We start from the raw sequence: 27693 nt of genomic DNA on the forward strand, positions 1-27693 counted from the left end.
CAGTTATATGGCGGCTTTAGGATATAGTCGGCTGATATTTATGAAATTTGAAACACCAAAGTTATGGCATTTCCGATCGTTCAGTTATATGGCAGCTATACTGCGAGGAAAGGAAAGAATGGGGTGTGCAAAGTTACAATTCGATATCTTTAAAACTGAGAGACTAGTTCGCGTAGAAACAGACAGACGGACAGACAGACGGACAGACAGATGGACATGCTTATATCAACTCAGGACGCGATCCTGATCAAGAATATATATACTTTATAGGGTCGGAGATGTCTCCTTCACTGCGTTGCACACTTTTGACCAAAATTATAATACCCTCTGCAAGGGTATAAAAATACTGCAAAAACAAGAAAGGAAAGCTAACTTCGGGCGGAGCCGAAGTTGAAATACCCTTGCAGAATATTTTGTAAATTATATTCTCCAAAATTATTCATATGATGCATTCTTAACACTCATAAAAGTCCCAACTTCCTAACTTTAAAAACACCAAAGTTATGGCATTTCCGATCAATCAGTTATATGGCGGCTATAGGATATAGTCGGCCGATCCTTTTGAAATTTGGTGGGTCAGATTAATTGGCCAAATATAAAATCCATAGAAAATCCCAGCTTCCTAACTTTACAAACACCAAAGTTATGGCATTTCCGCTCAATCAGTTATATGGCAGCTATAAGATATAGTCGGCCGATCCTTATGAAATTTGGTAGGTCGGATTGATTGGCCAAATATAAAACCCATAGAAAATCCCAACTTCCTAACATTACAAACACCAAAGTTATGGCATTTCCGATCGTTCAGTTATATGGCAGCTATAGGATATAGTCGGCCGATCCCGGCCGTTCCGACTTATATACTGCGTGCAAAGGAAAGAAGGGTGTGTGCAAAGTTTCAATTCGATAGCTTTAAAACTGAGAGACTAGTTCGCGTAGAAACAGACAGACGGACAGACGGACATGCTTATATCAACTCAAGAGGTGATCCTGATCAAGAATATATATACTTTATAGGGTCGGAGATGTCTCCTTTACTGCGTTGCACACTTTTGACCAAAATTATAATACCCTCTGCAAGGGTATAACAAAGCAGGAATACATTAGAGGCTATCGACCTTTTAAGACCTTAAATGTAAAATTATTGTATAGTTAACATTTAAAATTTTATTTTTACATAATATATATTTTATTTATTTTATTTTGTCAAATTAAAACTAGTATATAATACTAACATTAATGGAAAAGAAATGACATGAAAAGTTAAATCCTTCGGCCTTCATAAAGTATATTTTACTGCATTGCTGGATTATTAATTAAATTATATTTTTTAAAAAGACAACACGACATTACTACGTTTTTAGAAGTGTTATTTTTGTAGTGTCTGCAATATATGGTATATAAACTTTGGCCTGGCGATGTTTGCTTTCATTCTTGTTAGTTTTAAGAAAACAAGTTCCATCCTTCTGTGACGAGTTCAACAATAGATATAAAAAAATAAAAAATTGTTTGTTGTTTCCTTGGTTTTAATTAAATTATGAAAAAATTTTAATTTTTTAATTTCTTGTTTTAAATGCATTTTTCTAAAAATTAATGGTTTTTGTATTAAGAAATGATATTTCTTGTTATAAGAACTAGTTTTTGTACCCTTATACCCTATTATAATTTCAGTCAAAAGTTTGGAACGCAGTGAAGGAGAAATTTCCGACCCTATAAAATATATATATTCTTGATCAGCATCACCAGGAGAGTCGATCTAGCCATGTCCGCCTGTCCGTCCGTCTACCCGTTTCTACGCAAACAAATCCCTCAGTTTTAAAGCTATCTGCTTAAAATTTTCTAAAAGTTGTCTTTCTATTGCATGTAGTATATAAGTCGGAACGAGCCAGTTTGGACGACTATATCACATAGTTCCCATATTAACAATGGGAAAACATTTTTTTAAAATTATAACTTTGTTGTTTTAAAATAGTTTTTTTTGTTCTTTGGGATTTGGTAATATTTAAATATTATGGAATTACGGTTTTAACTAAATTAAAATCAACAATATCGTATAGCTGCCATAAAAACGATGGCAAAATGCAGCGCAAATTCGACACAGCTTCATTGTTTTTAGTAATACAGGCTTAGAAATCGAAATGTAGTCGATTTGTAATAACTGCAAGGGTATATAAACTTCGGCTTGCCGAAGTTTGCTTTCTTTCTTGTTAAGAAAGAATTAACACTTGTTAACAAATAAAAGGTACTTTTTCTAGATTGTAAGGCGAAAACAAAGGTTTTTTTATAAACGTGGTACAGTACTATATCCAGTACAGTACTATTCCATTAACGACAAGGCTTCGGCGTGATTGTTCATATACAAGTAAAACTGGTCAGGAATTGCTGAATTTTCCTGTTTCTTAAATTGTGTGCCGCTGACACCGATGCGGCGGCAAAAACTGCAGTCTTGCACATATATTACGCAACGCCTTAGATTCGGCCCAATGAATTGCAGCCAAAACAGCAAACTAAAATCAAAAACCCGAACACGTATGTAGGTACACGCACTGGCAGTAGGTACTACACATGTCAAACCTTTTTTAAGGTGATCTTCGTAAAATTAAAAACATCCCATCTGCTGACTAGTACACGTGCAATTACGGCCAACACTGGATAAACCTGCGAAAAGCCCTATATTTCTTGCTTTTCACAATGCATGTGAAACTGGAAGTGAAATCGACTCTTTTGAAACGCCTGCAGGGGAACTCAGGTATTATCACCTGCCCGCCACATATAATACATATGTATGTATATATCACCTATACCTATATACACATTTAACTCAAAATTCAAAAATCGCCCGTCTCACTGGATGCGCTGGGCTGTCGAGTTGAGCCGGCACCAAGGCTATGCCTCGCCAGAAAGTCCCACAAAGCAACCACATTCAAGTCGCGGCTCATTCGTATGCAAATCGGTCCGATAGGTTGCTCTCGCAGCCGAGGCTTACGGCTTTTTCTCTTCGAATGCGGGGCACCCGTCTGCAATAGTTGGACAACTTTGGCAAGGCTTAGTAAAAACAGCATTCCGCTGAGTATTTCTATGGGAGGGTCGTTGTGTCAATCAGCCCACCTTAACTGAAGTATGTTGAAGAGCTGATAACTTTCCGTACTGGAGCCAGCATGCTAATCATTTGGAGCGGCAGCATGACAGCTGGACACCTGGAATTTAAAAAACATTCGCTTTGGCATAGGATCGTACTCTGTAAACAGTTTATTGTAGGTATTTATTATATATATAAAATTGCATATAGGTAATTTACGGCTTATCAATTCGGCAGATCGGGATGTGTTCCCCGAAGCGATAGAACATTTGAACATCGTCTCCGACACGGACAAGGTAATCGTATTATAATATTCTACACTACGTATTATACGGTTAATATATGGTATCTCGTGGATTCACGGTTACTAGCCAGCGCACGTTCTTTTAGTATAAACCTAATAAGGCACACATATTCATTTAAGTAGAATTGGTTTCCGTGTGGGAGTCCTCTCCCAGACCTTCGCTAGACCATCTTTTCAATCTGGTGTACTACAAGGTTTCACTCGCCGCTTTCGATCGTACCCATTTTATTTTGACCAGCATCGCTAAACGTTGTGTAAATCTATCTATGTATGCATTAACTTCGCGGTTCCTCTTGGCAGACTAACCAAGAAGTTATCTTATAGACATATAAGCTCTTATCTTCGCGGCTTCCCGAAGCTGCTGGCTGGCCCAAGTGGGCCGTAGATGGCATGTGGATGCGGAGGGTGAGCGTGAGGATGCTGGCCGGGTCCTGGACCCTGTCCTCCGCCATTTTGCATTGATATGGCCGCCTGCTTGCGCTGCAGTGAGTTCGGGCCCATAGGTCGCTCGCCTTCGTTAAGGTCAAGACCTGCTACCATCTGGGCGATCTCACGTTCCTTTTTTATGTCTGGCGGGTTAAACTGCAAGCTGGCCAATGATCCGTGGCTACGGCTGCGATGCTCCTGGCGTATAGAGTAACTGAAGGCTCGCTCGTTCAAGTGTCCTTTGCGCTGAAAAAAACACGAATATTAATAACTTATGTTTTTCTAGAGCTTTGAGTTTTGAAGGGAAATTATTAACTCTTGTTTTTTTGGAATTCTATAATTTGCATTGATTAACTAAAGATCAATCGATCAATCTACACCCAGAAAAGTAAAAAAGTTTCCGTTTAAATACATTAGTTTTTTTAACTGCCTTTAACAATTTTCGGTCGAACAATCCTATGTCTACTTTTTGATTGACTAAATGGCCAGATCGTTAGCCTAGGAGTTGTTCTTTCCCCGACTCGATTGAAGATCATATCAAGGTAAAAGTTTTTCATCACTTAAAATTTTAAGTAATTAATAAAAAATTGTCTATGAATAAAAATAAATGTTTACTTATTAATTTAAGCAAATTAAGAAAAACAATCTTAAGCTTTTTTAAATTATTTTTTTATTTCATTTGTAGTCTTTTTCAAAACCAATAAAACTTTTTCTCAAGTCGACCTTAGTAGTTCTTACCGATTCGATTTGAGTGTTTTCGATCATGGCCTACCCTGTCTGACCTGATCTGATGTGCCGAGCCACAGAATCTTTTAGATTTAGTGTTGCACTAGATTCATGCTATGTGGATATTTATACAAATATTTTCAATATAAATTGAAAAGCTAGGCTAATTCAAACATTGAGCTTTAAAAATTAATTAATTTTATCGTTTAAGTGATCAATAATCTATCACAAATAAAGAAGAAGAAACAAAGCAAACATCGGCAAGACGATGTTTATATTCCATTGCAGCTATACAAGTTAAATGGTCTTTGAAACGTATATGTAATGAAGCTATGTTGATTTGTTGATAAACTCTTCGATCATTCCTATGGCCGGTACATAATAAAGTCGTCTAATTTAAAAAAAAAATAAAAATAACTTTATCTCGGAGAATTTGCGTACATGTTTAAATACAATGCAGTTATGGCTGCTTATTACTTAGTCGTCCGATTTCAGAAATAGAAAGAACATTACACTTGTTCGCATAGAAAAGGACAGGCGAAAATGGCTAGAATAACTCTCCTGTTGATCATTACAATTTGGTAGGTCGGATTGATTGGTCAAAAATAAAACCCATAGAAAATTCCAACTTTCTAACCTTACAAACACCAATGTTATTGCATTTCCGATCAATCAGTTATATGGCGGATATATTCGGATATATAGGATATATGCCGGCCGTTCCGACTTATATACTGCGTGCAAAGGAACGAAGGGTGTGTGCAAAGTTTCAATTCGATATATTTAAAACTAAGAGTCTAGTTCGTGTAGAAACAGAAAGACGGACAGACGGACAGAAGGAAATGCTTATATCAAAAATTATGATACCCTCTGCAAGGGTATAAAAATGTAAGACGTCGCGGTGAAGTATTATTCTGACCTTTCGGAAAAGCCAAGCCATCGAGCTTTCGTCGCAATAACCGGACGGACACTATAAGCGGAGTCGTTATAACCGTACTCTACTATATATGTAATTTTTTGTTGTTGGTACAAATTCAAATATTATTCAGCTCATTCTTCCTATGGTTTCCATTTGCCCAGCTTAATTTGAGCGAAGCGCACCCACCTTGTATATCCCAGTGCCGCCTGGCGATGGCGACTCGGCCCCCGAGTTTCCGGAGTCGTCCAGTCCGTTGCCCATAGATGCCGCCAGCTTGCGGTTAGAGTGGCCCAACCCACGGCTCTCCCCGATGAGGGACTGGGCCAGCTGGGGGGACGGAACGCTTCCGATGACCTGCTGTTGATGGTAGGCGTAGATAGGCGGAACAATGGGCATGCCCACGGGTACTCCGCCACCTCCAGCCGCGCCATTCCTTTTATCCTTTTTCTTCTTCTTGCTTGTGGAGCGAGACGGCTGAAGCGTGGCGTACTGCTGCGGCATCATCACGGGAATCTGCATAGGCGGCATGCCAACGATGTGGGGGTGGTGCATCATATTAACCTGGTGCTGTGGGGAATGTGGTGGCGGGTGATGAGCCAGGTGGCTGTGTGGACCCGGGGGAAAGCCGCGGTGGCTTATCGTGTGGTACCGGGCGGCGTGGGGTCCTTGTCCGGGTACGTGTCCGTAGATCATGCTGCCAGGTCCCGGCGTCCCCTGGAAGCCGGAGCGATGCAAAGCTGCCGCATGCACGGGTTTCGGGCGAATTAGAGTACCGGAGAGGCTCTGGCTACCGCTCGACTTCGACGACTTTTTGTCCCGCTTCGACTTGCGCTCCTCCTTAACAGGAGGCGGCGGTACGTCGATGGGCGTGCTGATTTGCCGCGCCCGAAGGGGCCTCCCCAAGGTGGAAGTGTTTCCAGCAAACAGTTCGTAGGGACTCTCTACAGGCCCAATGCTATCGAGCTGGTCCTGCGACCCACTCCAGACCTTGTGGTTCTCGTCGCCATTGTACGACGCATCTCCGTCATCAACGGTCACGTTGAGGTCAGCACTGCTGCCATAGACTTTAAAAGATAAAGTTAAATTTATTAAAAAGGTGAAGCCAAGTAATATAATTTAGTTTTAAGATAATGCAAAATAACGGTGCTTTTTAATAAATACGCTTATGAGCGTAACTTTTAGCAAATAGTGTGTTCTTCTAGTGTGTAATCTTTTTTATTATTCGTATGTATTCGCATTTGATTTTTTGAACAAAAAAATGTGGCTTCAAAATTTGTGTTAAAACTTCAAATATCCGGATACACGTGTTAACTTATTTGTCGAAAAAAGTCGGAAAATAAATCAAAAGAATATAAAAGAATGACACGTGCTGTCAGAATTATTAGTATTTTTTTAATTTTTTTATAAAATTTTTTTGCAATAATTTTTGCATTTTAAAAAGAAATCTTAAGCTTGACCGAAAATAAATTAAACAAGAAAGAAAAGCTAACTTCGGGCGGAGCTGAAGTTGATATACCCTTGCAGAATATTCTGTAAATTATATTCTCCAAAATTATTCATATGATGCATTCTTAATACTCATAAAAAATCCCAACTTCATAACTTTAAAAACACCAAAGTTATGGCATTTCCAATCGTTCAGTTATATGGCAGCTATAGCATATAGTCGGCCGATCCCGGGCGTTCCGACTTATGTATATACTGCGTTCAAAGGAACGAAGGGTGTGTGCAAAGTTTCAATTCGATATCTTTAAAACTGAGAGACTAGTTCGCGTAGAAACAGACTGACGGATAGACGGACATGCTTATATCAACTCAGGACGCGATCCTGATCAAGAATATATCAAGAATATTTATATTTATTTATATATTTATAGCACACTTTTTACCAACATTATAATACCCTTTGCAAGGGTATAACAAATTGATAAAAAAAACAAGAAAGGAAAGCTAACTTCGGGCGGAGCCGATGTTGAAATACCCTTGCAGAATATTCTGCAAATTATATTCTCCAAAATTATTCATATGATGCATTCTTAATACTCATAAAAAATCCCAACTTCCTAACTTTAAAAACACCAAAGTTATGGCATTTCCAATCGTTCAGTTATATGACAGTTATAGAATATAGTCGGCCGATCCTTATGAAATTTGATATGTCGGATTGATTGGGCAAAAATAAAACCCATAGAAAGTCCCAACTTCCTAACTTAACAAACACCAAAGTTATGGCATTCCCGATCAATCAGTTATATGGCAGCTATAAGATATAGTCGGCCAATCCTTATGAAATTTGGTAGGTCGGATTAATTGGCCAAATATAAAACCCATAGAAAATCCCAACTTTCTAAATTTACAAACACCAAAGTTATGGCATTTCCGATCAATCAGTTATATAGCAGCTATAGGATATAGTCGGCCGATCCTTATGAAATTTGGTACGTCGTATTGATTGGCCAAATATAAAACCCATAGAAAGTCCCAACTTCCTAACTTAACAAACAGCAGAGTTATGGCATTTCCGATTAATCAGTTATATGGCAGCTATAGGATATAGTCGGCCGATCCCGGCCGTTCCGACTTATATACTGCGTGCAAAGGAAAGAAGGGTGTGTGCAAAGTTTGAATTCGATATCTTTAAAACTGAGAGACTAGTTCGCGTAGAAACAGACAGACGGACATGGCTATATCAACTCAGGAGGTGATCCTGATCAAGAATATATATACTTTATAGGGTCGGAGATGTCTCCTTCACTGCGTTGCACACTTTTGACCAAAATTATAATACCCTCTGCAAGGGTATAACAATGAAGCCATGTCAAAAAAATTAAAAACAACAAAGTTATAGTTGTTTTGCATTTTTTTTTTGATTGTTCCTATAGGAGCTATATGATAAAGTCGCCCGATCCGGTTCTTTCCGACTTATATACTACCTGCAATAGAAAGACAACTTTTGGGAAACTTTCAAGCAGATAGCTTTAAAAATGAGGGACTAGTACGCGGAGAAAAGGAGGGACGGGCGGACAGACGGACATGGCTAAATCGACTCTCCTGGTGATGCTGATCAAGAATATATATAATTTATAGGGTCGGAAATGTCTCCTTCACTGCGATGCAAACATTTGACTGAAATTATAACTATAACAACGGTATAAAAAACAACGAACAGCTATTCGTCAGTACGTGGCAGTCTAGACAAAATAACTGAAAACGAGGAACGTATAGATCTTCAGATAAAATATTAATTTAATGCACTTAAAAGACGACTGAGAGTAGGCTTTGTAAGATTTCCCCTGACCTTCATGGTCGGATGCTGTCCGCTGGCTATCGATATCCATTGCGCACTTGTTTTGCCTTTCGATCTGCTGACGAAGGCGAAGTGCTGACTCACCAAAGACGACGACGGGCAAGTGGCGGCTAGAGCTGGACAAAGCACTCGAATACAAATTAGCCAAAACGCTGACCATCGACTAAGCGCGTCTAATCCGCTCTTATGAACGAAAATAGGCCAAGACCATTGGTCTCGCGACGGCAAACGCATTCAAATAAACTGGTCAGCGATTCCGATCGAGTTGGTCCGACTGGCCTCTCCTGGATCGCTTAGTCAGTCAGTCAGCGGACTCTAATCCAAACCCACAAACATTTACTCACACTGCAGCACATTTGGGCCATAGAGGCAACGGTTTCGTAATAAATAACAGTAATTTAATAACCTGAGCGTGGCTACACCTGCAACTGTCGCCAAACCACAGACCCGCAGTTCCCCTCACCCCGTTCAGTCCGGTCATAGACCTAGACGCCACCAGCCCGAAAGTCGAGTCCGACTGTCCGGTTCCCGTCCAACTCTCAGTCATGTTGAAGACCCGGCCCAAGTTGGCTCAGTTAGACCAGCGACAACGCGATGAGTTACTTTGCAAATGTCTTCTGTGGCCACTTCACTATCTTGCCATTCCAATTTTTTTAACGCAGCTATGTAGCTAGTGTTTTTAGTTTTCGTTTGTTATTCTAACCGGGGGCTCTTTCCTGGGCGTGGCTGCCTCAAGCGCTAGCTAGAAACCTGCTCGGCCTCGGGACTATTGACCTCCAGAGTTATAGGGCTTTGAAAATAAGAGCCGTAGTAGCTCTTGTTATGGTATTATGCGACACAAAACTTTTGAACTTACGAAACAACAAAATATTATTGTAGGAAGCCTGCCTAATTAGCAGCACAATATGTATAGTCATGACCAAATTTCAAATGCATCGGGAGGAATACTCTTCTTCACCAACTACATTGCTAACTGAGATAATCTGTTTCTTTTGCCACTTTCATTTATCTTAATTTCCTTTTAAAAAGTATACGTGTTGCGTAGAAAGTTAGCGTTTTCGACACAAAGTTCCACCATTTGAAATTCTTTTGTTTATTAGATGTAATCATTAAATGACACTATTAAATATACATTGCCAGGCGATAATACACCGGTGCATTAAAATAAATACGTTCCTTATGAATTAATATACATATTGGTCAGCGAAACATAGTTAACTCAGCAGGAAGCTTAGTCGGGCCGTTTAGCAAATATACAGCTACCGTACGGAATGTAATTTGCTTAAATGGTTGCGGAAGTCCAGATTCCCGATCATTTAATTGGTTTCATTTGTCCGGCATAGTTGTAGAAAGTAAATTACATTCCATTTGAGGCTATGGCTAATTTAACTTGAGCGTTTACCGATTTTAAATTACGTCACAATTTTACTGTTCCTGTTTTGATCACGGAACTACGGAAAAGTGTTTGAACAACTTTGCTCGATTTTCGTTTCACCAAGTCATTTGTGCTTACGTCATTTTCAGAGGAAATTGATATACGACCATCCAAAAGTAAAATTGATACTCTCACTTACTTTCCGAGGGACAGCGAGATGCGCATGCGTGCGTGAAAATGAAAATGGAAGAAGATAGTATGGAAGCTTAACCGTCGACTCGAAGCCAGTATCATTCATGCAAGGTGCCGGGAAAGGTGGGTTTAGTAGAAATACCACGTATCCAAGGCTTGGCTAAGCACCCTGCTGGCATTTATCCGTTTTTCGGGGCCACACAAATTTCAGCGGAAGAGGAGTGGCAAAAAACGAAACGGCAAAGCAAAAACTTCACCCATCATTTTCAAATGGGGGTTATTTTAACTCTTTTTTGCTGCTTGTATTTTAAGTTACCAAAAAAACAAAATCAATCGCATGGAATGCAGTTTTCTTGCTGATTTTTATCATTGCCTTTGCCAAGCTTTGGAAACCAACGTTAGAGGGACGCAGGTGCAGCTGAAGTTTGGAATCTAGGCCGACTATGTCACACCAGAATGCCAAAAGAATGACTAACAAAACAGTAGAGAGCTCACAGAGACAAGATGTCTTGATAGGGTATCCAAAAAGAGTCTGGTATATGAAAGTGAACTTTAAAATAGAGCTACTTATGGCATATAATAAATTTAAGCCAAAATAATATATGGTTGAACTTAAACAATTTTTTTACACAAGCTTTAATATACTAGTTTAGTATACTGACATATGCCAGTTCCAAATCTTACATATTCCTTGTGATCGCTAACTTTTTCTATATCGTTACGATCACGTCCCGCGTTGAAATTGCTCCATCGAGCCCGCGAAAAAGGTTTCATGCGGTTGTTGCGTGCAACTGAGTCATTAAACTGCAACTGGATTTCGGTTAATGTGTGCCGTCTTTGTTTTTGCCTCGCCTTTCTCTGCCTCCAGTTCGATTCTGTCCAGCCTCTTTGCATAATAGTGCAACAGCAACAATGAGTTGCGAGATGGACGCAAACGGTGATCGTAATCGTATTTTTGAAGCCCCAGCTAAGATTGCTCTCATGGACAACTGGCCGCGCTGACGTATTGATAGTTTATTTTGGAACAACTGGAGATCATGTTACGGCGCGACTAACGTATTTTTTGTACCCCTATTTGTTAATCACTTCCACACTATTTTTCTTAAGGCTTATCCCAAAACCACAGGAAAAATGTTTTAGCTAACATAGGAATTCTTTATAAGCAATAAAATAGGCTTACATCAGTTAAAATATATCTTAAAAAGTGTCGCGTTCTAATTTTGTTTTAAACAAATTTCTTAAATTAAGACCAATGGGCCAAAAATTGCTTAAAGATGTGCACAACAAAAAACCATAGACCTGTTGTTTACTAACTATTTTACTTCGAGAAATTATGTCAATTTCACGTTACAATACCGCCTGGACATATATTAACAAGACTGCAAGAAAACTGATTTTCCTCGAATTTATGAAAAATATTTAAGCTTCCCTAAAAAAATTTTCCAACATTTCAAGCTTAGTTTTTTTTACAATTTCAACATTTTTTCCTTTAGACTACTTAAATAAGAATACTAAACTTGCCGGAACTTCAGAACTAAATTGCTTATACATTTTTAAACTGTCTGTAAAAGAAACCTTTTTAATAAATTATAAATTATGCTTCGGCATCTATTTTGGCAGACCTGTTAATATAAATCGACAATAAAATTTTGGTTTTATGCTAAAAAAAACAGTATTGTCTGTTTAAAGTAGAAGGAACGAAACTCCTCTAAATCGCGGTAGAAACCAAAATCTTGAAAATGTTTACACCCTGTGGAAAAAAAAAAGTTAATGATTTGAAAAATCTCACAAAAACACAGTCAGTCTCAAATGAGCTTGTTCAGCGCCAGATTTTATCTCTTCGCGACAGAGTTTCACTGAAGCACTCTCACATTGACGTATTCTGGCGAGGCTCTCTGGGACTATTTCTTTTCTATCTCTTTACCGCGGTTCCACAGCGATTTCACACTTCGCAGCGACTCAGCTTGTGGAACATGAAAGCGCCAGCGAAGTCCGCCATCACAATACAATTAGCAGACCCATCCGAAATTTTCTCACGCGTTCATTTCTATTTACTCACTCGCTGCGCGCACTTGCATGCTTATAATGGATGTTTGGGCCCCGTCCCGTCCCCGACTTCCCAATTTGTTCTTTGCACTTATTTGTATTGCGTTGGTGGACCTGTTTAGTAACCACGCGACCACTGATCCCGGTGGAACTTTATTGTACCATCCAATCTGTTCTGCCTGGCGTTCTATTCAGTAGGAAGGGATTATGCCTGAGCGGGCGGCATGGGAATGTGGCAAAGCCCAAAGGGCAAACTTAACAAGTAGGTGGTCACAAGACTGTGAGAACAGAGCAGACAGTGACAGCCTAGATATGTACATATGTACATATAATAAACTGCTCGTAGTCGAATGGGCTCTATTAATTAGCAGACGGCTGGCTGCAAGTCATTTGATTTGGTTTTAATTAAGGTTTTTGTATTGGTGTGTGTTTACAGACTCCACACTTAAAAAGCACACAGTCATCATTTTATATACATATGGTAGCGTTGCAATAGTTATATGTCTCCGACAGATGTTAAATATTATTAAAACACATGAATTATAACAGTTAAAATAAACAATACAGCTCCAACTCCAGTTGGACGAAGTAAGCATAAAAAAGACTTCGCCTTGATGTTTTTGATTTCTCTCAGCAAACATTAAGATATATGTATGTACATACGTCTGCTAATTCAATATGCATGAATATTAACCACATGGGAAGGCGATGGGCAGCAGCTCAATCATTCGAAAAGCGAAATTCGGCTAATTCGAATGCCAGGCTAGAGATCGTGCATTTTATGACACAAAGCAGAACTGCTTTCCTCAGTGTTAGTAATTTACATGGTAATTATCATAACTTCGCTATAACCGATGGACGAAGAAGCAGCAGAGTCGAAAAACGGTGAGATTTAAGTCTCTTCTTCTCGGTTTCTGTCTTGTTTGCTGGCTGGTCGCCGTCGTTGAAATTTAAATGAGGGGAAAGTGTTCGGTATGTCTTGTCGTCAGCACCGTCACAACCGCCATAGTCTGTATTGATCGCGTCGTTGTTTCACCACTACGGTAGTGGCTAAAGTGCTTCCGGTTGTATGCTCAAGGGTCCGATATAAATATCTGACATAAATTCTTAATATTGAATATCTGCAATGAGCCCAAATAATTTTGGTCTGACGGAGCCTGAAGTTTTCCACCAACGACCAAGGTGTTTAAATGGTTTTGATTTACCTCAAAGAACCGACCGATAACCTGTCGCAGTCAATTTTGTGCTTTTGCCTGCGGCCTAAATTTTACACTCAATTAACAACCGTCACATTCTAGCCATTAATCATGTGTTACTTTACAACCCAGAAAAAACGGAAGAAGCTCGGGATTAAGAAAAGCGGCTGACTATTGCTGAAACTGTGCCTTACTCATTTATTCGTTATTATTTGAAAACAAATTTTATATATATATATAAAAATGCTATGACAAACTTCAAAAAAATAAACCAAAAATAAAATTCAATATGTCAAAATACCCATTTTCGTAATCACGTTAAAATTTAAAAATGATAAATAATAATTTTAAATCTTGTTAAATTTGTAACTCTCTTTTTATACAAAATTTTCCATCTTATACAATTTCCAATTAATAAGTGGATTTAATACAATTAATAGTATATGTTAAATATTTACAAAATTATAGCCAAAAATTCACGTTTTAGTTTTTTCTAGTATCGGGTCCATTTAGCTTTTAAGATTACATAGCTTTTGATTATAACATATTTTTCCACACAAATTCGCCTTTGGGAGTTATTCAGCATTACAAAATTCAACGCATGTCAGATCTTTATACCCTTGCAGAGGGTATTATAATTTCAGTCAAAAGTTTGGAAAGCAGTAAAGGAGACATTTCCGACCCTATAAAGTATATATATTCCTGATCAGCATCAACAGGAGAGTCGATCTAGCCATGTCCGTCTGTCCGCCCGTCTGTCCGTCCGTCCGTTTCTACGCAAACTAGTCTCTCAGTTTTAAAGCTATCTGCTTTCCCAAAAGTTGTCTTTCTATTGCAGGTAGTATATAAGCCGGAACGAGCCGGATCGGGCGACTATATCATATAGCTGCCATATAACTGAACGATTGGAAATGTGGTGTTTTTAAAGTTCGGAAGTTCGGATTTTTTATTGATTTTATTTTTGGCCAACCATAGTATTACAATTTTTTTTTTCATTTTTTTTTAAATTTTTTTCTGAATGCACAACATTTTGAGAATATTGTGTTAAAATTTTAGATCGATCCGAGTAAAACTTCCGAAGTTATGGACAGTTGAACGTAGGTAAGTTAGCTCGTTTTGTATTCGATTTTTGGGTGTCCAAAACGCTCTCCTGAAAAGTGGCCATTTCAAAGTCGGTGTACACGATCCTGCAAAATCTATCGGACGGATCTATTTGAGATTTTACACAGTATTTATTTACTAAATTCCTCAGGTAACGCGGCTATAGGATATAGTCGACCGATCCTTATATTTAAAACTGAGAGACTAGTTTGCGTAGAAACAGACAGACGGACAGACGGACATGATTATATCAACTCAGGAGGTGATCCTGATTAAGAATATATATACTTTTTAGGGTCAGAGATGTCTCCTTCACTGCGCTGCACACTTTTGAACAAAATTATAATACCCTCTGCAAGGGTATAAAAACTAAAATGTGTTTAAAATTTGTGTTGTGCCAAAAGATAAAACAGAATATGGCAAATATTTTTAAGGGTACCAAATCTTTTTTTCAGATTTTTACTATATAGTTTGAGCACGACAACAATTCAAGTCTTAATAAATAAAAAAAATAAGCAGAATGAATATTTAAAAAACAAAATTTTAATTTTGTTAATAATTTAAAATTTATAAACATTTTTTTGTTTATGGAATTCATCGAATAAATAAAAGTTGATTCAATTGTACTACTATGACCCTTTTCAACCTTTTGTGTGTAAGCTAGTGTAATTATTTTGTATTATAATTTAAGCTTAAAACAAAAACTGATATCAAAATAAAAACACCTCTTAACGAGGTATGAATCAAAATATATTCACACAATTTTAAAAGTTTCCGGTATAATTTCGAAAATTTCATATAGAATTAAATTTGATGTTGCTTAAAATTGGTAATTGCGAATTACTACAAAGTACTTAACATCTGAAGATTTTGTTAAAACTGATACTTACAGTATCAGTACGGCATGATACTTACAGTTTTTCACAGATGTGTAACCCTCGGCTGCGCTGCCAGTACTACCACCGTTAGTGCCCAAGGCCGATCCATTAGGGGCGTGGCCATTTGAGGCTCGCCCGAGGCTATTTAGCGTCGTAGTGCTGCCCGCTCTCGATCGCCATCCCCCTTGACCGGAAAGGGCTAGATGGTGGCTGCCGCCGCCGTTTCCGATTCCGTTGCCCAGACCCACGCTGGTCAAGTCGGCACTTGACTTGCTGCCGGCACCGCTCTTCAGGGTGCCGTAGACGCTACCGCCCCCTCCGGCTCCGCCCGTCTCCAACTGGCGGGCATACGAGTTGTCAGCGTATGCGTGAAAGCAGCACCTGACTAGCGCGTTTGCGGCCGCCTCCCGCTTGCAGATAAACACGTGGCACTCAAGCACTTTGATGCCGGTGGTGCGCCGCAGGATAGCGGCGAAGATGGGTGGGTGCTGGGCGCGCGGCATTCGGGCGAAGGGCGAGTCCAGCGGCAGGAACTTTGGCTCCGGGTGGGAGTTTCCTCGCTCCGGGATGAGCACCTGCCGCACGGCGGCACAGTAGTGCAGGGACTCGATCGGGAAGAAGCGCGTAATCTGCTTAAGGTTTTCGTCTACGTTCTCCAGCAGGATGCCGTTCGACCAGACGCTCAGCCAGCTGTCGATGCCCTTGGCGCCCACGGCCCCCTCCGAAGGATAAAGGCTGCGCAGCGGCTCCTGGATGCCCTGCAGTCCGTCCTTGCTCTGGCGCGGCACGGCGCTGCCCAAGTAAAGCACGCGGCACCGACAGATGGGAGTGGAGTCGCTCATTGTGGCTACGTAGCGGACTTACGAATACGTAGAGCTATAGATACAGAGGTGTAGCTCTGGGGAGCGACGTTCCAGTCGAGAGCGCGAGGAGAGCTTGGAGCAAGTCGAAAAATGTGGATTTTCTGGTTTCGCTTTGTATGCTGGCCACGTTCGTTTGCACAGGTATTTCTGTGACTGTGTCTGTGCCCAGGTGCGGTTCTTAGGCCGTTGTGAGAGAACTTTTTCGCTTAGGTAAGCGGATATTTTTCGCCGCGCACTCAAAGCCACTTGCACTCACACCAGCGTTCACGATCGGGTTCCACCAACACGTCCGCACGCACACTCGTCCATAGCGGTGTGACAGCACACACACATACACAGACGCTGGCTCTGGAAATTGTATTCCCTTACCAAACTTTGTTCGTAATTAGGTAGACTCTGATGGGGTAATGTCGGAACACTTGGAGTGCAAAGGCTCCCGATGGTCTTTGCACTTACACACAACCGGGCGCTCACTCACCGGAGCTGAGACACACACACACAATCGTTTGGAAACAAATATGGCGTCGCGAGTTCTGATCCCAGGCTTTCCCTTTACACAGTCAACTCTGCGGGCGCGTAGAGTAGCTTTCCACTCCGCCCGGAAAATTCAGCTGGGACTGGTTCGACTCTCCTGGATCAACTGGAGGTTGTCTACCGGATCGACTTGTTGGCGCCCGCTTCGAATTCGAGCTTGTCTACGCGACGACGTCTCCCTGGAAAATGAATCTGGCAAACAACGTCTCAGGTTAGTGTCGTCTACTTAGTCTTCGTTCGTGGCGAAAGAGTAGTCGGCTCGGCGCTCGGAAGTCACTCTCTGCACTCAGTAACCTGCTTACCTGCCACTGCTCTCTGCCCGACTGACTTAAGGTAGGTAACAGAGAGAGCAAGAGAGTGTGTACTGCCTCGACCTACTCTTGTAGGCTCTGCTGGGCTGGGCTCAGGAAAGAAGTCGATAATCCTCTACCAGATCAGCCAAATAGATACATACATATATTCCCGGAATGGCTTAATCCACTGAAAGGTCAAGCAGATGTATGTATAAATGTGCAACTAAAAGTAAGAGTAAATATGTAAATAGACTAGTATTGTACTTTGCGCATTCGTACACTCATACAAATTTTCACCCGAAATTTTCCTAAAATAGGAAACCAAATACGATTGGACAATACCATTTACTCGTCGATTTTTCCTAAATTTATGAATCATTTGATATTTAAACTTTATTTTTTTATAAAAAAAAGGTTTGCCTCAGAAGAGTCAATGATATTTTATTAATTAAATCGATTATTTCGTTTTTATTTTTAAAATAAGATTGATCAAATAATAAAAAAAAGAAGTAGTTTCATTAAAAAAAATTTTTTTACCTTTAGGCTTAAACTTTTCTTTGTTGTCTAAGTTCAGAATTGAACTTTCCTAAAAAAATAGTGGTTTGATTCATTTTTTTTTAACCAGTTAAATATCAATCTCAATTTCCACTGACTTACATACATATGTATGTACATGCATATCTATTTAAAAGATAAATAGTTTAAGTTTAAGATTTACCCAATAATATGGCTTAATCTCATGATTTATAGGCATAGTAGATGATGAGTAGATGCTTTCTTGAAATAAAAAGAAAAATTGTTGGTAAAAAAACGGTGTATTTTTAGTCTATTGGCTTTCTCTAATATTGGCTCTGAAATAAATAAAAACGGAAACGGGATAAAAATCAAAGCCTATATTACTGAAATTTTTTTTGCATTGTTTCATTCTAAAGAAAAAATACATTATATATGCAAATTTGACTATTAAATGTTTTCATAAAGTATTTATGGTAAAATTAATTATGAAATCAACGCTGATAATCCAAATTGGCTACCTGCTGTTGGGTCAACCTATCACCACTATGCAGAAGAAAAACAAGCGAATCTATTAATTTATTTTTCGGGAACGACAGTTTTTTAATTTTACTATATACTGCTGTAATAATGACATAAAAATAGTTTTTTTATTTTTTATTATAATTTTGGTCAACAGTGTGCAACGCAGTGAAGGATACATCTACGACCCTATAAAGTATATATATTCTTGATCAGGATCGCGTCCTGAGTTGATATAAACATGTCCGTCTGTCCGTCTGTCCGTCTGTCTGTCCGCCTGTCCGTCTGTCTGTTTCTACGCGAACTAGTCTTTCCGTTTTAAAGATATCGAATTGAAACTTTGCACACACCTTCGATCCTTTGCACGCAGTATATAAGTCGGAACGCCCGGGATCGGCCGACTATATCCTATAGCCGCAATATAACAGATTGATCGGAAATGCAATAACTTTGGTGTTTGAAAAGTTAGAAAGTTGGAATTTTCTATGGGTTTTATTTTTGTTCAATCAATCCGACCTACTAAATTTCATTGGGATCGGACGACTAAATCCTATAGCTGCCATTTAACTGAATGATTAAAAATGCCATAACTTTTTTTATGAGTATTAAGAATGCATCATATGAGTAATTTTGGAGAATATAATTTATAGAATATTCTGCAAGGGTATATAGACTTCGGCTCCGCCCGAAGTTAGCTTTCTTTTCTTGTTTATTTTCTACTTTATGCTTGTGTTCTTTGGTTGTATGTTTTTTTGTAACATTTATTTTTTGTGTGTTACTTTTTTATTTCGATTTTTAAGCGATGGGCAAACAATTTTTTCTGCAGGTAAATATGATCAAAACTTAAAAGTAGAATATTTTCAAAAGTATTAATATTTTCAAAATTCTAAAAAATGGGCAAACGTGGGTCAGCGATTCTCTGGCGATTAAAAAAAAAAAATTTGAAAAAGTCAATTTTTATGTTTTTTCAAAACTAAAGTTGGGCAAAAAAAATTAAAAAGTGGGCAAATATAGGCAAAAAATGGGCAAACGATTAAGCTATTCAGCCAAGCAGAACGAAATTCTTGGAAATATGTTCTAAAGCCACTTAAAAGTGATTTGGTCGATGGTAGTTGCATGACTAGAATTTATTTGAAATTTTCCGGTCCGAGAAGATTATATACGTTTTCCGAAGTATCCGGAGTGTTAACCGTCACTGTATGGTAGTAAAAAATCGTTTTTAAAATCAGAGAGGTCCGATGTTTTTTAGGAACATAGTATATGGGTTAAATCTAAAACTTTGCTTGAAACTAAGTTGTGACGATTTGGCTGAGCTAATAGCTACCGATATAAATTCATATATCTCAGTTTTTGCTTGAGACGGGAATGCAAATGGTAAAAAATGGTTGTTCCGACTATTTTATTTTTATACCCTTGCAGAGGGTATTATAATTTTGGTCAAAAGTGTGCAACGCAGTGAAGGAGGCATCTCCGACCCTATAAAGTATATATATTCTTGATCAGGATCACCTCCTGAGATGATATAGCCATGTCCGTCTGTCCGTCTGTCCGTCTGTCCGTCTGTCCGTATGTCCGTCTGTCTGTCCGTCTGTCTGTCCGTCTGTCTGTCCGTCTGTCTGTTTCTACGCAAACTAGTCTCTCAGTTTTAAAGCTATCGAATTGAAACTTTGCACACACCGTTCTTTCCTTTGCACGCAGTATATAAGTCGGAACGGCCGGGATCGGCCAACTATATCCTATAGCTACCATATAACTGATTGATCGGAAATGCCATAACTCTGCTGTTTGTTAAGTTAGGAAGTTGGGACTCTCTATGGGTATTATATTTGGCCAATCAATCCGACGTACCAAATTTCATAAGGATCGGCCGACTATATCCTATAGCTGCCATATAACTGATTGATCGGAAATGCCATAACTTTGGTGTTTGTAAAGTTAGAAAGTTGGGATTTTCTATGGTTTTTATATTTGGCCAATCAATCCGACCTACCAAATTTCATAAGGATCGGCCGACTATATCCTATAGCTGCCATATAACTGAACGATTCGAAATGCCATAACTTTGGTGTTTTTAAAGTTAGGAAGTTTGGATTTTTTATGAGTATTAAGAATGCATCATAGGAATAATTTTGGAGAATATTATTATAGAGAATTCTGCAAGGGTATATCAACTTCGGCTCCGCCCGAATTTAGCTTTCCTTTCTTGTTTATTGTAAGCACGTCTATTTTAAAGTAACTTTCTAAGTCCTCTATCACAAATGAAGTGAGCTCAAAAAGGTTGTGGGTGTCGTTTTAAAATGTTGATGTATTAGTACAGTATTGAAAAATGACTCGGCACTAAGCCGGTAACTGTAACTTTAAAATTAATATTATTATAATTATTTAAAAGCAAATAATTAAATAATTATATTCTTTCATTCTACATTTAAGAGCATAATTTAAAAAAACGAAAATGCTTACCATTTGGGAATATATGTCAATTTGGCTGACTCTATTTTCAACCAGGATTGGTCGCTGTGAAAAAAAATACGATTCCATTCTTTGTAGAATTGCGATTCTGCGTTAAGGATTTCTTGTGCTACTGCCCTAGTGATCTGTACAGCTGTACAGCTAGATACGTACAATCCGATTCAATTCCATTGATTAACTTTTCAGTTCTGGCTTTTTGAGCTCTTCGGTCCCTTACTACCATGATTTTAAGCTTTCCCTGATTGCTAATAAGTCCCTTTGCGCCCAAGCCCGACGCCAGGTTTTATTATTGCTTACAAGGATCATCAAATTCTTTTGACTACTGAGGAAATATGATTTGATTTGATTTTGGGTCACCAAGATCGTTATTCTATCCAAAGAGTTGCCAATTAACTTGTAAGTCGCGTATTTCGGATTGACCTGATAAAAGGTCATAGGCTTGCACTAAGAGCCGTTTAAATTTAGTAAATTATCTCGACACCAGTTTTGAACGTTATCTAAATCGGATTGTAAGACTAAATGGCAGGAAATATCCTTATATGTCAGGCATAATTTAACATCATAACCAAGTGGGATAGTATATGAGGTTTGACTTGGATATGGTGTAAGAACAAGGCTGGATAAATGATCTGAAGTAGATTAAGTCTTTTAAAAAAATTTGGAAAATTAATTCGGCTATTGTCTGATCTGTGGTTGCCGTCATGTTTTCCAACGACATCGAGGCAGTTAGCTTGCTACGCAAGCCTTTTGCGTTCCTGATACAAAAGAAGAAGGATAGAAGTTAGTTTTTTCAAGATCGTACATTGGTTTGACCTCGACAAGGAAGATTTTTCAACAGTGCATATGGCTTCTAAATTACGTTTGGGACAGTGATCTTTAAAGATGAAATGTTCCTAGCGTAAAAAAAATAATCTTTTCCACTTTTACACTATTACTATCGCCATTGTATATCAGACAATAATAATAATTATACAATGATTAGGGATCAAGCCGAGAAGCAAATATTTGTTCCTTTCGTGTTTGGATGCCAAATCTTTTTTTAGCTGCTGATCTGATCAACATTTATGAGTTTTCTGCAATCAGCTGCTGATCCACCGAAATGCCCTAAATGCCTTAGTTAAAGTGAATGCAACGTTCGACAGAAAGCAAACAGAGCTTTCCTTTGTTTTAATAAAAACAAGAAAGGAAAGCTAACTTCGGGCGGAGCCGAAGTTGATATACCCTTGCAAAATATTCTGTAAATTATATTCTCCAAAATTATTCATATGATGCATTCTTAAAAAGTCCCAACTTCCTAACTTTAAAAACACCAAAGTTATGTCATTTCCAATCGTTCAGTTATATGCCAGCTATAAGATATAGTCGGCCGATCCTTATGAAATTTTGTAGGTCGGATTGATTGGCCAAAAATAAAACCCATAGAAAATCCCAACTTCCTAACTTTACAAACACCAAAGCTATGGCATTTCCGATCAATCAGTTATATGGCGGCTATAGGATATAGTCGTCCGATCCTTATGAAATTTGGTAGGTCGGATTGATTAGCCAAAAATAAAACCCATAGAAAATCCCAACTTCCTAACTTTAAAAACACCAAAGTTATGGCTTTTCCGATCGTTCAGTTATATGGTAGCTATATGATATAGTGGCCCGATCCGGCTCGTTCCGACTTATATACTACCTGCAATAGAAAGACAACTTTTGGGAAAGGTTCAAGCAGATAGCTTTAAAGCTGAGGGACTAGTTTGCGTAGAAACGGACGGACAGACGGACATGGCTAGATCGACTCTCCTGGTGATGCTGATCAAGAATATATATACTTTATAGGGTCGGAAATGTCTCCTTCACTGCGTTGCAAACTTTTGACTGAAATTATAATACCCTCTGCAGGGGTATAAAAATTCTAGTGCTTGTTAAGATACTATCATTAGCTCAGTACCCTTTGCAGATGCCCTTTCAGTTAGTCGCTCTAATAATGATACGAGTACTTTATACAATATCTCTATGCTTATCCTTGTATTAATTCGTACACTCCTTATATGCTTGCTTTTTGGTCAATTTAAGTATATTTAAGTACGATTACCGCGCTTCCTCGCAGTGAGGACCAAACTATTTTCCGTACGTCTCACTCCAACTGTGGAACTGATAAAAGTAATCAACCCGAGAAGGCTTCAAAAGGAAACCATATTTATAATATAGCTTTAATTAAAATTGGTGTAGGTGGTACAAAAACGTGTTGTTGATTCAATTGTCGCAGCAAAAGTGAGTTTATTCTTTATCAAGTTATGCATGCTTAGCCTATTTCACAAGAGTGGAACTTAAACTGATCGTACGTGCGAGACCGAGATAGACATAGTTGTGTTCGGTTGACAATGAGTTTCGCACAAGATTAAAAGGGACATACATATATAGGATATAATAATTGTGGAACTTAACTTAGAGTATGTACGTATGTATCCTCTACACAAAGGTGCCCAATGCCAATGTGGGCCTACGCCTACTTTCGCTACGGCCTGGGCTTTCTGCTGCTGTGCGTCCGTTCACCATGCCCAGTGCTGCAGGAGCCCTCGTACCGCGGTCCCGAGCACATCACCTACTTCCGCAACGCACAAGTCTTGGAGGAGCAGTTGGTCCGAGAGTAGCGCACCAGCTGGCTTTTCTGCTTCTACTGTTTCAGATCCTGTTTCAGAAGGTCAAGGAGACGGACCGTCGACCCTGCTTCGACTCCAAAGGCAAGATGCGACCTCAACTGCCACCGCAGTTGAATGCATCCAATTCTAAACTAAAACGTGCCCTCGTCGCGTTGCTATTGTATAAATTATATGTGTGGTCTTGCATATGCTTATTTAATTTGTAGCTAATCATCAGGTACCAAATATATTTAAATATGTGGAATGAGGCGCTGAGAGCGAGCTAGCTGAGATTAATGAGCCACTTTTGAGCTCCCGTTTTGCTGGTCGAATTGATTGGAAGTTCATACCTCGTTCAGTTCGGGCTACTCTAGTTTTAGCTACGACGCATCTAGTGCGATTGGATATCCATCAATTCAATTATATCTTTCGTGGCGACAGGCAGCATTTTACTTTAACATTATCTTTTCCTTCTTGATTGACGCGATGAGACGTTCTTTTTGACTACATTATTATTATAAATCAGGTTGTCAAATATCTCCCTTCCGCTTTTTTTGGTTTTTGAATTTGGCGGCTATATGTCAATTGAAAGGTCTTGACATAACCTACAAAACGACGCTATTCATAACAAGTATGGTTTTTGCGTTGAAGTTATACATACTCGTTTGTCGATCTGAGTACTGTCTTAACAGCAAAAAACAACAAAAATTCGTTTTAGTTTAATTAGAAATTAGAAAAAACACGAAGACGGAAGCCAACTTCGGCAAGCCGAAGTTTTAATACCCTTGCAGACTTTGCCGAAATTGCTAAGTCTGAAAAAGTAGCGAAAGGAATCGGGAACACATAAATAAACTAGATTTGCACAGTTATTGACATGAAACTTTTATACTGCAAAAATGTCATATAAAAATAGAAAAAAAGAGATATTTTCGCAGCCTTTAACAATTTTTCCTACGGAAGCTATAAGATATAGACGTCCGATCGGCACGCGCTTTAACCTGATCAGGGTATGCATAAAAAATACGATTTGAAAAGATTCATGTCAATAGCTTATATACTGCGCAAAATATCTTCCATTCTTGCAAGGTTTATCCGATTGTTCCTATGGGAGCTATATGATATAGACATCCGATCGGGTTTCAAACTTGATCTGCGTACACATGTTTTAGGATGATTGTGAAAGTTTCTGATCGCTAGCTTTTAAACTAAGCTCGCAAACGGTATTGAAACAGACGGACAGACGGACGGACAGATGGGCATGGCTATATCGACGGACATAGCTTTCGAGTACGGTAGTTTTCTTCATTATTTACCTGCAGTTTTATCTTGAAATAGTAAACAAAAAAAAACACTATAGTGGAAATTAATATTCAAGGTATATAAAATAAATTATTAACACTAAATGTTTAGTACATGTGATATATTGTCCAATTTTTAGGTCTCTGCTAACAAATGTCTTTGTTTTTCAGTGCGTTAAGGGCAGTTGAAGCAATTTTAAAGCTGAATGTTATTAATTACACTGTTAACGATCAGTGGATAAAATTTAGCCTATTTTATGGCAATACTTAATGTTGCAGTTGCATTTACGTTTTGCAATTCAACGTTGCTTGATGTTTGGAGCGGCAACAACCACCAACACCCTTATTGCCTATGGTGCAATGGTGCCTTTGTTGGCAAAACTAACGACTAAGAAACATTTAATTCCAGCTAAAAGTGCGGCACTGACCGACCTTTTTTTTGGCTGGCAATATACTTACAGAAATACAAAACCATTTATGTACATATATACAGGATCAGTTGACAGCTTGCTTTTCTTAAATACTTATTACAAAACTTATAATACTTAGATTTAAAACTACATACATAAGTAAATATGAATAGTAAATATGTATATCTGTTAATAGTTAAATTCCTATTTCTTTTATGAAAAACATTGTTCCCTTTTTAATATGATTTTTAATTATAAACTTAAATAGTTAAATTCCTATTTCTTTTATGAAAAACATTGTTCCCTTTTTAATTTGATTTTAAATATAAACTTAAATAGGTAGATATGAAGTAAATTATCCTGACAAATGTTGTTCTTTTTTAAATAAAAAACTTGCTTACATTTCCAAATATTTTTCTTCTTGATTTTAGCATAATACTCAGATCAGTGTGACCAAAATTTCGGGAGTTCATCAGATTTAAGCGTGCTACGGTCGTACTGTCAATCAGCTGGCTTTGTTGACAAGCAGTTTATATTCAAATATCGTATTTGCGGGAAAGAGCCTTTAAAAGATATTATTAACTACATTGGCAAGACAAGTCTGCCGCTGTACAAAGAAATTAAAAAATAATGCAATTTAAATTTAACAGTTGTTTTTTTAGTTTACTTATAATTATTTGCTATTTTAAAGTTCATAGCTGCACTTTTATGATGTTTTTTCGTACACTTTTGACCTAAGAAACATTTTGCCCTGACAAGAGGCACCCTAGATAGTATTAATGTTATTTTGTCCTCACATGTAAACTCCTGCGATCGACTTTGGCAAGTTTTTTGAGTTTTTCCCTCCATTTCTTATATTGTTCAGTGAGAAGCGTACGCCAAAAGTTTAAATTTTTTAATCTTTTCGCTAGGGTTCACCCAAAGTTCATTTCCGCAGACTGGCAACGCTATGCAATTTTCTGGTATTTTTTTCGTCGATCTGAGGACCGAGGTGAAAAAAAACGTTGACGAAAAGTGAACGCCAGCTGTTTGCCTCTCGCTCTCACTCATGACTGGCGGACAGTTTTTGTCGATCTGAGTATTAGGCTAAACCAGCGAAAATATTGAATGGCACCACCATCAAAAGTTTCCCAGCTCTATTGTTCCATAAGCCTAGTATTCAGATCGACGAAAACCGTACGCCAGTCATGAGAGAGAACGAGAGGCAACAGCTGGCGTTCACTTTTCGTCGGGCCTTTTTTTCACGTCGGTCCACAGATCGACGAAAAAATAGAAAATTCAACAGCGTTGCCAATCTGCGGAAATGAACTTTGGGTGAACCTTAGCGAAAAGATTAAAAAATTTAATCTTTTGGCGTGCGCTTCTTACTGAACATTATAAGAAATGGAGGGAAAAACTCAAAAAACTCAGAAAAGTCGATTGCAGGTGTTTACATGTGAGGACAAAATAACATTAATACTATCTGGGTGCCTCTTTTCAGAGCAAAATGTTTTTTAGGTCCAGAATGTACGAAAAAACGCAATGAAAGTGCAGCTATGAACTTTAAATTAGCAATTAATTATCAGTAAATTAAAAAAAAACAACTGTTAAATTTAAATTGTATTGTTTTTTAATTTCTTTGTACACCGGCAGACTTGTCTTGCCAAGGTATTTGATAATATCTTATAAAGGCTCTTTCCCGCAAATACAATATTTGAATTTTAACTGCTTGTCAACAAACCTAGCTGATTGACAGTACGACCGTAGCACGCTTAAATCTGATGAACTCTCACAATTTTGGTCACACTGGATTAAAGTTTTTACGCTAGCGTAATCGTTTGTCGATCTGGATACTAGGCTATAGTTGGTAAACGAATACGGCCTGGAATCTGAGCGAAATCTGAAAATAGACAATGATTTATGCCGCCGTCCCACAGAGATCCATCCAACATCCGTTGAACGGATCGTCCATAAGGTTTTGCTGTTCCGAAAATTCCCAGTTTGTTCCCCCTTCCAAATTTGACGGACTTTTTTATGCGATAGTTAGGCGATGTTTTTTCGGTGCAACTCTGAGTTCTTCTTGCCGGTGAAAACTTAAACATTCACTACGAAAACGTAAGCAATAATGACAGGGAACTTTTCAAAATGAAAGGCGCCAAATCAATTCTGTTTATACTTGTAATAATTAATTAATTATTGCTCCATTACCCAGGCGCATACCGTATTCACAACATGGAGCAGAACACATTGGAGAACGAGAGTATGTCCCCATACTTATATTTGTGTTTTACAATTAACTAATAAAATACAGCCTCGATCATGCTTTCGTGGAGTGCAGACGCGTTTCTCTATCGCTACGAATTTCATTATGAAGAGTCTATGGACAAGTCCACCTCCGTGGCAAAATTCATTTCTTTTGTGAATCCGACTTCTAAAGTCGCGGTGTCAGTGCCCCTACGCTCAGTTAGTTGTGCTTCTCGTGAGAACATGAAAGCCAAAGCAAGTGCAAAACTCCGCTAGTTTGTCCAAATTCGAATTCGAATTTTATTTTGATCTTAATAACTTTCTCCCTTTTGGAGGGTTTGAGCTGGGTTCCGCCCAACTGCGGGGCCTACGCCTTGCCCACTAGGCTA

The 27693-nt window shown here is 38.6% G+C and overlaps 1 protein-coding gene across 1 annotated transcript; it reads right to left on the minus strand.

Moving 5' to 3' along the window:
* Positions 1 to 3226: 3226 nt before the first annotated feature.
* On the minus strand, positions 3227 to 17146 carry LOC108053264. Its single transcript, XM_017135866.2, has 3 exons — positions 15587 to 17146; positions 5641 to 6518; positions 3227 to 4055 (listed from the first exon to the last, which is right to left on the minus strand). The coding sequence occupies exons 1-3, from the start codon at positions 16389 to 16391 to the stop codon at positions 3720 to 3722; spliced, it is 2019 nt and encodes a 672-aa protein (XP_016991355.1). The 5' UTR covers positions 16392 to 17146; the 3' UTR covers positions 3227 to 3719.
* Between the last annotated feature and the right edge of the window lie 10547 nt (positions 17147 to 27693).

The sequence above is a fragment of the Drosophila rhopaloa genome, unplaced genomic scaffold (genome assembly GCF_018152115.1).
Source record: "Drosophila rhopaloa isolate 14029-0021.01 unplaced genomic scaffold, ASM1815211v1 contig_155, whole genome shotgun sequence".
In the NCBI taxonomy this organism is placed as follows: domain Eukaryota; kingdom Metazoa; phylum Arthropoda; class Insecta; order Diptera; family Drosophilidae; genus Drosophila; species Drosophila rhopaloa.